At 40.5% G+C, this 13,791-nt stretch overlaps 2 protein-coding genes across 2 annotated transcripts; one reads left to right on the forward strand and one right to left on the reverse strand.

The window, feature by feature from the left end:
* Positions 1 to 1,137: 1,137 nt before the first annotated feature.
* tmed3 (transmembrane p24 trafficking protein 3) lies at positions 1,138 to 3,949 on the reverse strand. Its single transcript, XM_054771016.1, has 3 exons — positions 3,723 to 3,949; positions 3,332 to 3,577; positions 1,138 to 1,905 (listed from the first exon to the last, which is right to left on the reverse strand). Exons 1-3 carry the CDS (start codon positions 3,867 to 3,869, stop codon positions 1,672 to 1,674), a joined length of 627 nt encoding a protein of 208 aa, XP_054626991.1. The 5' UTR covers positions 3,870 to 3,949; the 3' UTR covers positions 1,138 to 1,671.
* Positions 3,950 to 4,478: 529 nt separating this feature from the next.
* On the forward strand, positions 4,479 to 10,569 carry si:ch211-107o10.3 (uncharacterized protein LOC407663 homolog). The gene is made up of 7 exons (XM_054771663.1): positions 4,479 to 4,688; positions 5,752 to 5,892; positions 5,966 to 6,157; positions 6,571 to 6,732; positions 6,941 to 7,057; positions 7,134 to 7,338; positions 9,261 to 10,569. The coding sequence occupies exons 1-7, from the start codon at positions 4,607 to 4,609 to the stop codon at positions 9,355 to 9,357; spliced, it is 996 nt and encodes a 331-aa protein (XP_054627638.1). The 5' UTR covers positions 4,479 to 4,606; the 3' UTR covers positions 9,358 to 10,569.
* Positions 10,570 to 13,791: the final 3,222 nt, after the last annotated feature.

Below are 13,791 nucleotides of genomic sequence, written 5' to 3' on the forward strand. Positions count from 1 at the left end.
GCAGCGAACCTGCTTTAAATCATTTAAAATATATTTTCAAATATTAAAACGTGTTAGTGCACTGTCGCGGCAGTCCCAAGGCCTGTTGGTCTTCAGTCAACTGGAACAAAAAAACTTTTATCCTTAACTAAGGAAAACTTGTCACAAAGGGAAAAGTCGTCACAACGCAAGTCAACACTGCTAACTAGTGGTCGTCACGAGCTATACCAACGCGAGAACACACAAATGAAGGAACTCAACACGTACTATTGTTTAATACTACTTCCATTACCTTCTCTTTGATGAACTCCCATATGATGCGCAGCATCTCGTCTCCATTTGTCTCCAGCACTGGTTGGTCCACCTTGAAGCGGTTGGTGCCAATTAATGTAAAGAACCACCTGCTGTAGCATCCCTCCATAGTTCTAAAATGACAACACACCGACTACCTGGTTAATGTTTACTTTGAGCAAACTTTCAAAATCGTGTTTTTGTGAAATTTGACGCTTAGTTTCGTAGCTGGAGGTTGTGGAGGTAGACGGTGACAGTGCTCAAGTGTTGGGCTATAAAACGGGATGAACCTTCAACATGGCTTTCAAGCGGTCTGACATTTAGTTTGGTACTATTCCAGGAATTAATGGCACTGAACTAGGACAGCACACTTCCGACATGAACTGCAGAGCACGTCTCTGATTGGCCAACACGAACGGCACCGGACCAATCAGAGAAGAGCTTGCTCAAATGCCCGCCAATGATGCGTTCCTAGTGATTGAAGTGAACTACATGGTTTTAAATTGTAGATGTACGGTAAACACTCAATAATCAAACCATACTGATAGATGTGAAATTATCTTGGAGATCAATAAAATATACATTTTTTAACTTTTCACTAATTTACTGCACGACAATTCGGAATAGCCAATTTTCCTTACATATTTTTGTAATGTGGGAGGAAACGGAGTACCTGGAGAAAACCCACACGCCTGGGGAGAACATGAAAAATCCACACAGAGATGCCCAAGTAGAGATTCGAACCCAGCTCTTCCCAATCTCCTGTGTGATCAACATGTTAACCACTCATGCACTCTTGTTTAGACATAATGTAGACAACTCATTTTTACAGAAAACATATCCAGAATGTATCATATATTTAAAATACATCCTTGTACAACATTATCACATTGTTATAAATGGAAAAATCCAGAATTGATCAAATATTTAACATACATCCTTGTACAACATAATTAGTTCAAGTTAGAACCAGCTGCCCTGGTTGGTGTTTTTGTTTTAAATTGGAGCAGGGAAGCAAACAGACTGTAATCTCCACATGTCAAAAAAAAGTATGCACAATTTCATCGAAAATGAAAGATAGAATGTACTTAAAAAAAAAAACATTTGCGCATAAATTAGGACAAACACATAAAACCTAACAGACATTAAAACAAATACCAGCATCTATGTTTCTCATTTTGGGCCATGAAGATGTTGATGACAGTACTGTGTTTTAAGGCAACTGGCAAAATTAAACAGCCAACGACATAGTATTACTAGGGATAGGAAAATAAATGATCTGACTCTGTAGGTGACTGTAATTTTAAACCCTAGTACATGTGGTAGCTCTTCAGTAACAACAACACAGACAATCAGTAAGCAAAAAGAAATAACAGTTCTGTTTTTACAGACTAAGAAATGTTAAGTCATTGCTGCCACAGAGCCTTTCTTATCACTGAAGAAGCTTCTGAGCAACATGACTTGGCCGATGCCGATGATAAACAGCAGAACAGTTTCGCCGATGGACCAGAAAGTGACGCGGTCCAGGAGCTGGTCCGCCCTCGTGCGGTCGTGTGCTTCTCTGAGACGATACCACGTCTGGGATTCAGCCACCACCTTCAGGATCTCGTGGATTGCGACGCATGTGGATTCGAGCTGACAAATAAAGACATTTTAAGTTCAACCTTAAGAGGTCCTTAACATTCATTCACACATTTGACCCGAATGCAGTGCTTCTCCTGGTCCACCCCCGGCGGGTGGGGCACGTTGTACTGTCAGGGGGGCCATGAGAGGCAGGGAGGACGTTCAATATTAGCGCAGATATTTCTCCGAAGTAGGATTCAATATTAATAACTAATATTTTCGTAGTTGGGACTTTCTAAATGCGGGTTTTAACATTATTAGAGCCCCGTAGACATAAAATAACACCCCTATAATCACCTTTACACTCCTATTATTCTTTGTTTACAACACATTGCTCAACTGTAATGCGCATGCTACGGGATCACTGCAGGGACACAAGAGACGGACGCCGCTTCAAACACAGCATGCTACCGAGCTAACGAGTTAGCCTCCAATTTGTTTATCCTAAATTTAAGAAAGGGTTTCAAACGGAGTGGGGAAGAAGGACAAAGTACGAAGTCAAAAATTTAACCACTTCCACACAGAATGGAAGGAGAGCTTTTCTTCCACTCTACCATGTCAGACATGACTACCTGCAGTGTGAAGTTCATCTAACGTAATATCATGTCTCATCAATGTAACATTACTGATCTTTTAGGGTGATTAACCCTTTAAGGACCAGGATGTTTACGTGACTGCTGCGTTTTTTTTAAATATTGCAAATGCCCATAAAATACATTCAAGAAGCATTTTGTTATTACTATAATTCAGCCCTGAGGCAGCAACATTTGATTTTCATGCATTATTTTTATATTTTTATTTAAAACAAAACTCACATTAGAGGTCCTAAGGCCAAAAAACATCAGCTCAACTAGGGTTGCACAATTATGCAAAAAATGTGAATCACGATGTTCTTGCTTAGAAGTGACATTGCGATTGTCTGGGATGATTTTTCCCCCCCAAAAATGAAAATGCGCACACAATGTTCAGGGCTATGTGCTTCTTGACACCCTGGCTCTATGCTCACAAATGGATAAAGTAGCGCCATCTGGTGGCGATAAAGTATAGAAATAAAACATTGTGTTACTCTTTGTAAAGATAAAAGTGGGCTTTAAAATGACATTTACAATGTTTTTTTTTTTTTTAGTGGGACATTCTTTGCCATAAGGAGTGAAAATGTTGTGAAGGAAGAGTGTTAATTTTTTTTAGAAAGTATCTAATGGCAAATTTGTTATTCCTTAAAAAAATGGATGGCAGTGTCAACAAGGCACAATATCAAGAGAAAAACTGAAATGTTGAGAATAAAACTAATAAGACAAAGCTGTATTTTTTAAAATCCTTTTTGCATTTTGAAAATATATTAAAATGTCCAACAGGGCCGTCTTAATTGTCTCCATTTTGCATCAGTATTTCTCCATCAGATTATTGAACATCTTGCCCCTAACAGGACTTTCGTTACCTGTGTCAGCGCCGTGGCTCTTGTCATACTGGGCAGCAGAGGCTCCTCATCGCCGTGGCGGAAGTCCAGGTAGATGGATTTGTGTGAGAACGTGGAGAACTCATTGCTGAAGCAGACCTTGTAGACTCCCTTCATGGCAGTGGTGTGGGAGAAGCTGTCATACTGCTTCTTGTTCTCCATGTACAGTATGTTATCAAGAGGATCTGTCACAAAACAGTCCACGTCGTAGTTTCCTCCTGAAATCACCTTCATTAAAAACAATAAAAATAAAACACAGAGATGAGTACATGCTGGACAAGATTCAGTGCAACCATTACAGTCAGGGAGGCTGACTCGCTAAGCAGCTGTTTAAGAAACACTGACACAAACAAGTGCTGCGTTCAGGACATACCTGATAATCTAAGTCAAACTTGACGTCCTTCTCCAAGTCTTCGTAGAAACATTGTTTGTCGTTGTCGGGAAGCTCAAACGTGAGCTCGGTGGCGGACACCACAAAAACCTGAAAGAGCAGCTGCAATGTGACCGGCAACAGCTGCATTTTTAGCAATAAATGAGAACTACACTGCCACTACAAAGCGCGGCGACTCTTCTCAACGACTACATTGAACGTTAGCTCTGACGTGGCACAGTGGCGAACACTTCCGGGTTTATCTTTAAGAAAATATATACATTATTTTTAATTTGTATTCATCTTAAACATGTTAACGTAGGAAAACATACGGTCATAAGAACACGTAAAGACGAATATAAAATTAAAAATAATTGTGTGAATAAGAAATAATAAAAAATATTGACGTAACAAGGCAAATAGGAAGTACGGAATGTATCAAAATAAAAGTTCAATGTAATTCACCAATGTATATTTACTATTTATCAAACATCTAAAACATAAATTCCAAAAATACGTATGTTACAGTTGTTTTTTTTTTAATCTTAACTATCTTAAAAGTGGACAAATTTGAGACTTAACAAACTTAACCCACACAACCAAAATTTAAATATTTAAATACATTATTACGGCAGTTCTACGCCACTAAAAGCGTGTCGCAACTTCTGAGGTCGAAACTAAAATGGTCAACTTCCGGAATGGACCTTTAATCTGAAAAAAATAAATGTTTAAAAACCACACCCCCTTCCGACAAGTGTCTTGTCAGTCATAGCCTGTGTCATTGCCTCCAGGAAGTTGAAAACTGTTGCTATTCCTAACCTTTAATTTTGTGACAACAATACCTATTTAAGTCTGTATTTATTACAGTTTAGCTATTATTTAAAAAAATGGAAATGCCAGAGTACGTCACAACCATAAAGGAATTCGTGGAGGCGCACGCCGTCGGTCTCACCGTTGCATTTGTTGCAGGTAAAATTGATAATGTTATTTTCTTCATTTTTGTCTGTTATTTATACGTTTCCATGGTGAACACGTGTTAGTGTAATCATGAAAACACACATCACAAAGACTAAAATCAAGCTTTCTTACAATAGTATACACATTTCTGTAGAAATCCAGGTGAAGCCCGACAAATCGTCTGCTAAATGACGGCACATCATATAAATCTCCACATACTATATGAATGGCTCCTAGTGGCCACGAGCAGGATATCAGACATGAGAGGTCCTTGCCCTTGTTATTTTGTGCTTCCAACAAATTTGGGTTTATTACTAAAGCACCACACTGCACACTTACATTCAACCATCAATGTAATGTAAATAAAACTTCAAATTAAAGCAGACAATTCTTAATCTTGACATCATGACATCAATGTTGCATCATTGCTTTATTTCCCTTGAAGAAGTTGCCTTTGTATTTATAGTGGCCAGTATTTCCAAGATAAATACTGCTGAGACCTCCTTGAATTTTAACACAATCCAGCTATCAACTCGTTTGTATTTTCAATTGATTTATTGATTTTTCTCCCCCCTTAGGAAACAGTGGAAATACAAACAATCTGCTCTGGGGTCAAACTGTTACCGTCATGAAACCTTTTATGTACTGTGCAGGCATTAACAGTCACACGAGTGGAAAAATAAGTAAATATTAAGACATAAAATGGTGTCATGCATCACAGATTCCTCCAGAATGGTACTTCACAAAATTGCACATAAATGTAAGAAGAAGCAAAACACACTTTACCATTGTTCTCTTACATCGTGCCTTTAAAAAGAAAATAGGGCTTGCAAAAAGCCAAAGAAAAACAACATATAGAGAAAGCTTTCTAACTGACTTTAGAGGCATATTTTGTTTCAAAACCGGTTGAATTCTGAATTATACTACGTCAAGGAACTTTAGAGGTTCCGCTGTTATCGTGAATGCCTTCTCAAGCATCCATACAAAAATGATGGGAATAAAGATGGGGAAATCAATGCAATGACGGTGCATATGTGCCAGTGTTTAACACCGGTAACCTGTTTTCCCCTTCCAGGGACAAGCCTGCTGGCCTTGCGCAGGTGGCTGGCAGGGGGAGTGTGTCGGAGCAAGGCCAGGTTGGATGGGAAAACAGTTCTTATCACAGGAGCCAACACCGGCATTGGGAAGGAGACGGCCCTGGATTTGGCACGACGAGGTCGGATATCTTAATCACTTTTACTTGATTTTACATTTTTTTTTAATTAAATTTTTTTTGTGTGTGTCCAAAGGGGCCCGAGTGATCCTTGCCTGCAGAGACCTAACTAAAGCCCACCTGGCAGCTGATTCCATCCGTCAGAAAAGCGGGAACGGAAACGTGGTGGTGAAGCGACTGGACCTCGCCTCCCTTAAGTCGGTCAGAGACTTGGCCAAAGACGTCCAGATGACTGAGCAACGCTTGGACATCCTCATCAACAACGCAGGTGTGTTTTCTTTTACTCTTTTTACACGTTTGAAAGGTTTGTTCATCCCTCATGACTGAAGGCCCTCATTTGTGTGGTAATGACTGGGTTTTCCCAACAGGACAACGCTGCGGTTCACAATGCCCTCCTTACAGAGAGCGCAGGTTTGGTCTTAGCCCCGGTTCAAAACATGCATCTAACTAAATTCAGGTTTGAGTCAAAAAGTATAAAAATAACTTTAAATGGCTGTCCCTCAGCCCTCAGGTTAATTACAAGGTTAAAAAAAGTAAGTTACAACAATAATTGCTAAAAAATAAAACATTTTTCATTCTTAATATTATATTGAGGGGGGGGGGGGGGGGGGGGGGGGGGGGGGAGTGGCAAAGTCGGTCCGCCCAGGGCGTCATTCAAGCCAGAACCGCCACTGTTTCCAGGTATCATGATGTGTCCCAAGTGGAAGACTGAAGACGGCTATGAGATGCAATTTGGCGTCAACCATCTGGGACATTTCCTCCTCACCAACCTTCTTGCCGACATGCTGAAAAGGTCCGCTCCGAGTCGAATCGTCATTGTCTCCAGCCTGGCGCACGAAAAAGGTAAAAGGGCGTTGAGTCTGGCTTATATTTGAGGTTTCATCCTCGCCTCAGTCGCCACAAATGCTCGCTCTCGTGGTTTAGTATAGAGTACACTTGACTATATAAAGTATATTCAAGTGTCATTTGTATGGTATTGTCAATAGATAAACCTGCTCGCTTTGATACTAAGTTTTGCTGTGAATTATGTGCTGATTGTTTTTTCCCTGAGGTCACATCCACTTCGACGACATCAACCTGGATCAAGACTACCAACCCGACGTGAGCTACCGGCAAAGCAAGCTGGCCAATGTGCTCTTCTGCAGAGAGCTGTCTTCCAGACTGCACGGTGCTCTAAAATAGTAAACACTTGATGATTCCTCTCTGTGATATTTTGGTCCAACTTGATGGATTCCTCTCACCAGGCACCGGGGTGACAACGTACAGCCTCCACCCCGGCGTCGTCCGCACTGAGCTGGCCCGCCACATGTTCCCGACTGTGGCCCTGTGGAAGAGGATTCTAGCCATGCCCTTTTTGATGATGATCAAAAGTCCCTGGGAAGGAGCTCAGACTACAATCTTCTGCGCTGTGGACGAGAGTCTGACCAACGCCAGCGGACTGTACTACAGGCAAGTTATCGTGATCAATCTTCCTCGAAGTCAGTGGTTCTCAATTATTTTCTGTCATGCCCCCACTGGGGGACAGAAATGTTTTTGTGCCACCCCGATTTGAAATACTATATAAAGTAGTACTATAATACTATACTATAATACAGCGGTCACCAACATGGTACCCGCGGGCACCAGGTAGCCCCCGACGACCACATGAGGTGCCCGCAAGCCTGCTTTTCATTCAGCTTTTCAGTTAATAATGAAAGAACAGAGTTGTGGACACCAGCATTTTGTTAGTTCTGGTAAAACAAGCATATTTGCTTTGTTTGGGTTTAAAATAAGCTCTGAAAATAAATGTTACAAAAATGAGTAGCTCTTGGCCATTTTCATTTTGTAAAAGTAGCTCTCACAAGGAAAAACGTTGGTGACCCCTGCTATAATACTATAACTAAAACCAGCAAAATGCAACAAACTAGAAGTAAATATATCAAAGATGGATGGCTGAAGACATGCAAGTTCAAATATTCTTTTACATATATATATATACTATATATATATATATATATATATAGTATATAATATACATTTTCTATGCCACTTGTCTTCACTAGGGTCGCAGGAAGTAGAAGGGATTAATATTATAAATAATATATATATGATATTACATTATATTATAAATATAATGTATTTTTTAATATAATACAAATATAAATATTCAAACAATTTATTAAAAATAGAGTAATATATGGTTATTATATCATGTATATTCATATAATAAAATGGGGAATACAGTGTATTGCGGATCACCTTTCACAGAGTCGCTGTTTCGCTGATTTTTTTTCATGCAATTTTAGTGCTTTTTTTTAAAGCGAATAAATGTTGTTGCAGGCCGTACCTGGCCCTTTAAGAAGAATTGCATTGTGGGAAGTTGAGTGTTGTAGTTCTGTGCTTTAGTTAAAGGTGGCGTCTCTCTCGCTTCCGTCTCTCTCCTGTCTGCACAGCTCATTGTCTTGTGCGTCCTGATTGGCTGTAGACCATCGTCATTGTCTCCCTTCGTGCCGCCCTGCCGCGTCTCCTTGTGTCATGCTGGCAAACAACTTGCAGTCTTTGTATGTTTGCAAAACCCACAATGTTGACGAAACGTGCTGCACCCAAAAGGCAGAGGAAGCCAACCGTCGCACAAAAAGTTGGATTTCTGGACATGCTGAAGGAATGTCGAAGTTACGCGGGCGGTCGGGTGCCATTACGGAATAAATGAATCTTCGGTTCAAGGAGCAGGAGGAGGACGAGAAAAATAGACCACAGCAACAACATGTATAACAAGGATACAAAAACGCTTCAACGGAGCGGCGCCAGGACGAAGAGGCACGGTTAGAGGAGTGAAATATGCCCGAGCCACTTAATAATTTCTTGCGTCCAACCTGGTAGGTTGATCATTAAAATTCAAACGAACATTTGAACTTTTTTGAGAGTGTTTAACCAAGAGAGAAATGTGAGAAAATGTTAATGCCTGTCTGAGAAAAGTGTATAAAGTGTACGGTGAGGGGGCTTTACAGCCTTAAAACATATAGAATAATTGTAAAAAAATGAAGTTGGCCTCTTTGCTGATTTCACTTATTGCGGGCTATTTTGGGAACCTATCCCCTGCGATAAACGAGGGAACACTGTAATATATAAATACACACACACACATATAATATATATAGTATCCATCCATCCATTTTCTATACTGCTTGTACTCTCTGGGGTCGTGGGTATGCTGCGCCCTGTCCCAGCTGTGTTCGGGCGACAGGCGGGGTACACTCCGGACTGGTCGCCAGCCAATCACATATATTGTATAATTATATTGTATAATAATAGTAGTATTGTATATAATAAAAAACTATAATCAAGAAAGCAAATCATCCTACTTTCCCTCTTGTTGTATTCACTGCCAACAGTGACTGTGCTGTAAAGACTCCTGCCCCAGCGGTACTGGATGATGCTGTAGCCAAACGACTGTGGGTCCTCAGCGCCTCCATGGTTGGCCTGGTTTGAAATCAGCAGCCTGCTGCACCTCCATTGATACTGCAGAGGCAACCAGGCAATGACTGGATGAAGGCAAGGTGCTGAATTATGTGGCCTTTTTTTTTTTTTAAATTTGACCTTAAAGTGACGTATTTGCACTCCCCGTTTGCACTGTCTGTAATCTATGAAAGTATTAGGGTCACACTGAAAAGAAAAAAAAAACTGTCTGGGGAGGGAAAAATGTTGCAATATTGCGAAATGAGGTGAAAAAAATACATAAAAAAGATGAAATTGATATTACAATGAGTATGGAGCAATATTACAGAATAAATCACGTTGTGAGTAAAGTACAAGAATCATCTCATAATATTACTGAAAACGTTTTTGTGGGAAAACATTTGATTATACACCAAAATTCTTACATTATTAATAATTTAAGAGAAGGTAATTTATATGACTAGAAAAAAACGTACATTTTTTTACTTGAATAAGGATGTAATTTTATGCAAACAAAGTCAAAGTCATAATACTTATGACTACTTTTGGGATTATTGTGATTTCTTCTCAAATAAATGGCATCTTTTTCACAAATTTGATTTGACTTTTTTTGTTTAAAATCACAACTATATTCCATTAACATTACAAGTCTTTATTCTCATAATATTAGGATTTCCTCTCATATTTTTGCTTCTTTCAGTGTGACCCCTACCAATCCTTCATCCTTTTGAGGTAAATTGCGCTGATGTCTTGTTTATTGCTGTGATATCGTGTTGTGACTAGAAGGTCACATTTTCTCATCAGCTGCTGTACTCTTGATTAACTAAAATGCAAGCCATGCATTACCTGTCGATGAAATGATGCACCAACAGTACTGTTAGAGTATGTCTATGCAGTCATCAAGATTTAAAAAAAAACATGCAGGGAAGACCGCATTTATTTGGGAGATTGTTAGTGTGAAGGGATTTTATTGTATAAGTGGCGTAGTGATTTTTGTGTTGTATCTGACAGAGCATCATAAAACACACCAAGTACAATTTAAGTAGCTGTAAGTACCGTCATAAAAATTTGGCTCGTTTTTGCACCAGTGATCGCCCTACAGTTGTGAAGTGCAATTTATTTTTAAGCCACAAATACAAATGGACAGCCCTGAAAGTGCAATATTAAAGCCATGTTTAGAAGTCATCGTACTGTAATAAATATGTAATAAACTGACAATGTCTGCTCATTTTAACGAGTGCTCCACTGTTTGTACAGGCAACTGCTCTGGCAGCGCCGACGATACTGTAGCTCTTTAGTCCACGTTACAGGTGTTCCAATATTGCCCGTTAAAACTGGGTATTTTGGTGTAACAAGACGGAAGTACAGTATCATTTGCATTGTTTCAACAAAAACATTTCTTTTAGAGGTGATGTTATTTATTGTCAGGGGTGTGCTTACTAATCTGGCAAGGGTTCCCAAACTTTTTCACCTCAAGACCCAAATATCTGAAATGTGGTACCTCCCCGAGTAACTAAACCTACAAAAGTATTGCCATTGCATTGAGGTATACATACAAATAAACACAACAGAAATTCATTTCATACAACAAACATGGATGAAAAATCCCTTTGCACAAGAATGTATGCCAAAAAGGGTTAAGTTGGCAACCCAATAAAAAATGCACCTATGACCAATTTAGGCCTTGACCCTAGGTTCGGTAACTATTTTTGTGGAGTAACACCAAGAATCTTCAGCCGTTTGTGCCATTTTGTTACCTCTGTTATATGAATCTTTAGTGCCCAAATGAGTCGCTACTAGGGAATCCAATCTCTATATAATACAAAATAAATGCAATATATGCACAAAAAAGTGAAAGAATGAGTGGATTTTTTTTAAAAGCAAAAAAATAAACGTCAGTCAGTCATCTCTCTGTGCGTAAACGTGCGTATTTTTAACATGCTCACTCTTGCACGCCATCTGAAGAATGAGACTACGCACGCTGAGCTGTAATTAAATTGCGCAGCAATGCAAAGACTGTGTTAAAAAAAAAAAACCGCGGTGTTTTTGTCGCATGTTCCACATTAACATGACTCACTTAATTCTTGTACCTGTTGCATCACCACCTCTACGTCGTGCCCGTGCACAGTTTACAGTAGCTTTAACGGGTCACGGCGGTCATGTTCTATCACGTCAGCGTTCAAGGGGCGATAATTATATGCTAAAATCTTAAAAGCACAATATTAAAAAGCACGTGTGTGACCTTTTTCAAGCACAGCGCGCACCTGAACTGCTTGCTTTTTGCTCGCTTGTTTGAGGGAAAAAAATATGAGCAAAGCACCAGGTGTGCCCTGAGATGCCTGAAGGGATTTTCTTGTAGTTTATAGTCCCCTGCAACATATTTTACACCAGAAATGCAAGCAATTCCAATGATAGGTTGCCGTTTTAAATGAAATGCTACACATTTAGATTAACGCAATTTGTGATAAAAACAGGCTCGATTCTGGTGACCAATTAGGACCTGATGTTGTCTCTGGTGGTATTGTCATGCACATGCCCTTATCAGTTCTCCGTCCAACGGATACAGAATCAATAGCTGGGCTGGAAAAGTGATAAGGAGATGTGAGCGACTATAAAACAACAACAGTACTGAAAGAAACAAAAAGCCTAATAATTGGTGTAAAAAGGTCCTCAACCAGGGGCTGCAAGGAGCCATCCACCTTCTCAATGCCCCTTCCAGCTGATCCGTGTCCAGGCTTCCATCCAAGTCCCGGAGGGAAGTCGTTCCTCGTCTTCTGCGGCGGTTAAAAGTCAGCTCCTCGCTGCACTTCACAGTTTGACTGCTGGCAAACTTTTTGGAGACACACCCCACTGATGAGTTTTATTCCAGCGTGGCCCCGCCTGTCTCCTCTGGAGGGATGTCTCAAACTGCCATTGGTCCAGCCGACCTCCAAGTCACCAAACCTGCCCACTGTAGTCCAAAAAAAAAAAAAAGTCCTCTACTTGTCAGTCAGATGCTGATGAGCCAGTGGGATGAGAGAGGACAGGCTTGGCCGGTGTGTTCCCCAACAGGTGTGCATGCTAAGAAGCAAATTCCAGTATGTGCATACCTGCCAGCTTCTCCGGTATTCGGCTGCTCCTACAGAGTGAGACCTCTACTCTTTGCCTTGACCACTGGCTGTCTCTTTGCCTTTCCTGCCGAGGGGGCCCACGCAGAGGGAGAGGCGGCATAGTCGCACGAATATGCAATTTTATAGCCATGCTGTCTGCATTACTTCTCTTCCTTGATATCCGCGTGTGAAGGCTTAAGAAAGGTGGAGCTTGGCGTCACCGTGTCACAGGAAAAGATGTCACGGGAAATGCTTGCTTTATGCCTTAAAGGCAGCTTGAAGTGTAAACACATGCGAGGCACTGCAGAAACCTACTGGACTGTATGCATACGTACTGTTGTTTTTGTTGTAAATACCAAGTCTTTATGTGCTGGGCATACACACTGTATTCTGCTACAATACGTACTGTAGTAGACTCCATCAACAGCCAACCAACTAATTCATTGTAAATTTAACATACTTGGCAAATAATGGTGATACTGATAAATATCACATCATTACACCGATGTGTACACAGCATATGCATCTTGTGTACACAACTCACCTGTATACTACTACAGCCCCAGAGTAACGCCTGAAGCCAAACAAAAAAAATACTCAGCAAAGCTGAGGAGCAAATGCTTTGTGTGTTGCGCATAATGAAAAAATAATTACTTTGACGTATTACTTTTATATAAATAACATGTCTTAGAGTATTGTACAATATATACCACTACTCACTGGTACCTTGGCCTTCAGTGGGGACTTTACTCACTTAATCCACCTCCATCCACCAAATTAGGCGCTCGGTAAAAAGCGTCACACAACTCCAAACCACTACAACAACATTTGGAGCGGTTCAGAATCAATATTTACCGTAGTTTCCGGTGTATAAGCCGCTGCTTTTTTCTCATACTTTGAACTCTGCCGCTTATACAGTGATGCGGCTCATTTATGGCTGAAAGAACTACAGATCCCATGATGTTTAGAGTGAAGCTTTCGGAAGTAATGAATTGGATGAGTGACGTGGACGCTAATATCACGATTTGAGGTCTCATGCAACGATCGTGTTGTGATCTGACAAATCTTAATTAAGTTTGATCAAGTGTAGAATTACTATAGAGCTTCCGTTTGGACTGTTTGGACCGCGGCAGATGTTGAACTGAAAAAAAGCGTCTCGAGTAACACTGGGAACATTGAGTGGAGATAGGATTGCAAATTTCATAGTGTGTCTTTCGTTATAGTGTGCCACCAACAGGTTTCGAAAGGCTGGGCCGTGATGAAGAGGACAGCTCAAGCTGAAGGGCTAATTCGCCTCGAGACAAAAGTGACACCGAGAGCGACAACGAAAGAGAGAGACTGACAAAGTGTGTGTCGAAGGAATTCTGACGCTAAAGAA

The sequence above is a fragment of the Dunckerocampus dactyliophorus genome, chromosome 3, assembly GCF_027744805.1.
Source record: "Dunckerocampus dactyliophorus isolate RoL2022-P2 chromosome 3, RoL_Ddac_1.1, whole genome shotgun sequence".
In the NCBI taxonomy this organism is placed as follows: domain Eukaryota; kingdom Metazoa; phylum Chordata; class Actinopteri; order Syngnathiformes; family Syngnathidae; genus Dunckerocampus; species Dunckerocampus dactyliophorus.

Excerpts from the sequence above, each read along its gene's own strand:
- tmed3 (XM_054771016.1), bottom strand. The coding sequence starts at position 3,869 with ATGCAGCTGTTGCCGGTCACATTGCAGCTGCTCTTTCAGGTTTTTGTG. Across the intron at positions 3,578-3,722 it reads AGTTTGACTTAGATTATCAG|GTGATTTCAGGAGGAAACTA; the intron begins GTATGTCCTGAA and ends TTTTTAATGAAG. Across the intron at positions 1,906-3,331 it reads GAGCCACGGCGCTGACACAG|CTCGAATCCACATGCGTCGC; the intron begins GTAACGAAAGTC and ends TTTATTTGTCAG.
- si:ch211-107o10.3 (XM_054771663.1), top strand. The coding sequence starts at position 4,607 with ATGGAAATGCCAGAGTACGTCACAACCATAAAGGAATTCGTGGAGGCG. Across the intron at positions 4,689-5,751 it reads CACCGTTGCATTTGTTGCAG|GGACAAGCCTGCTGGCCTTG; the intron begins GTAAAATTGATA and ends TTCCCCTTCCAG. Across the intron at positions 6,733-6,940 it reads CAGCCTGGCGCACGAAAAAG|GTCACATCCACTTCGACGAC; the intron begins GTAAAAGGGCGT and ends TTTTTCCCTGAG.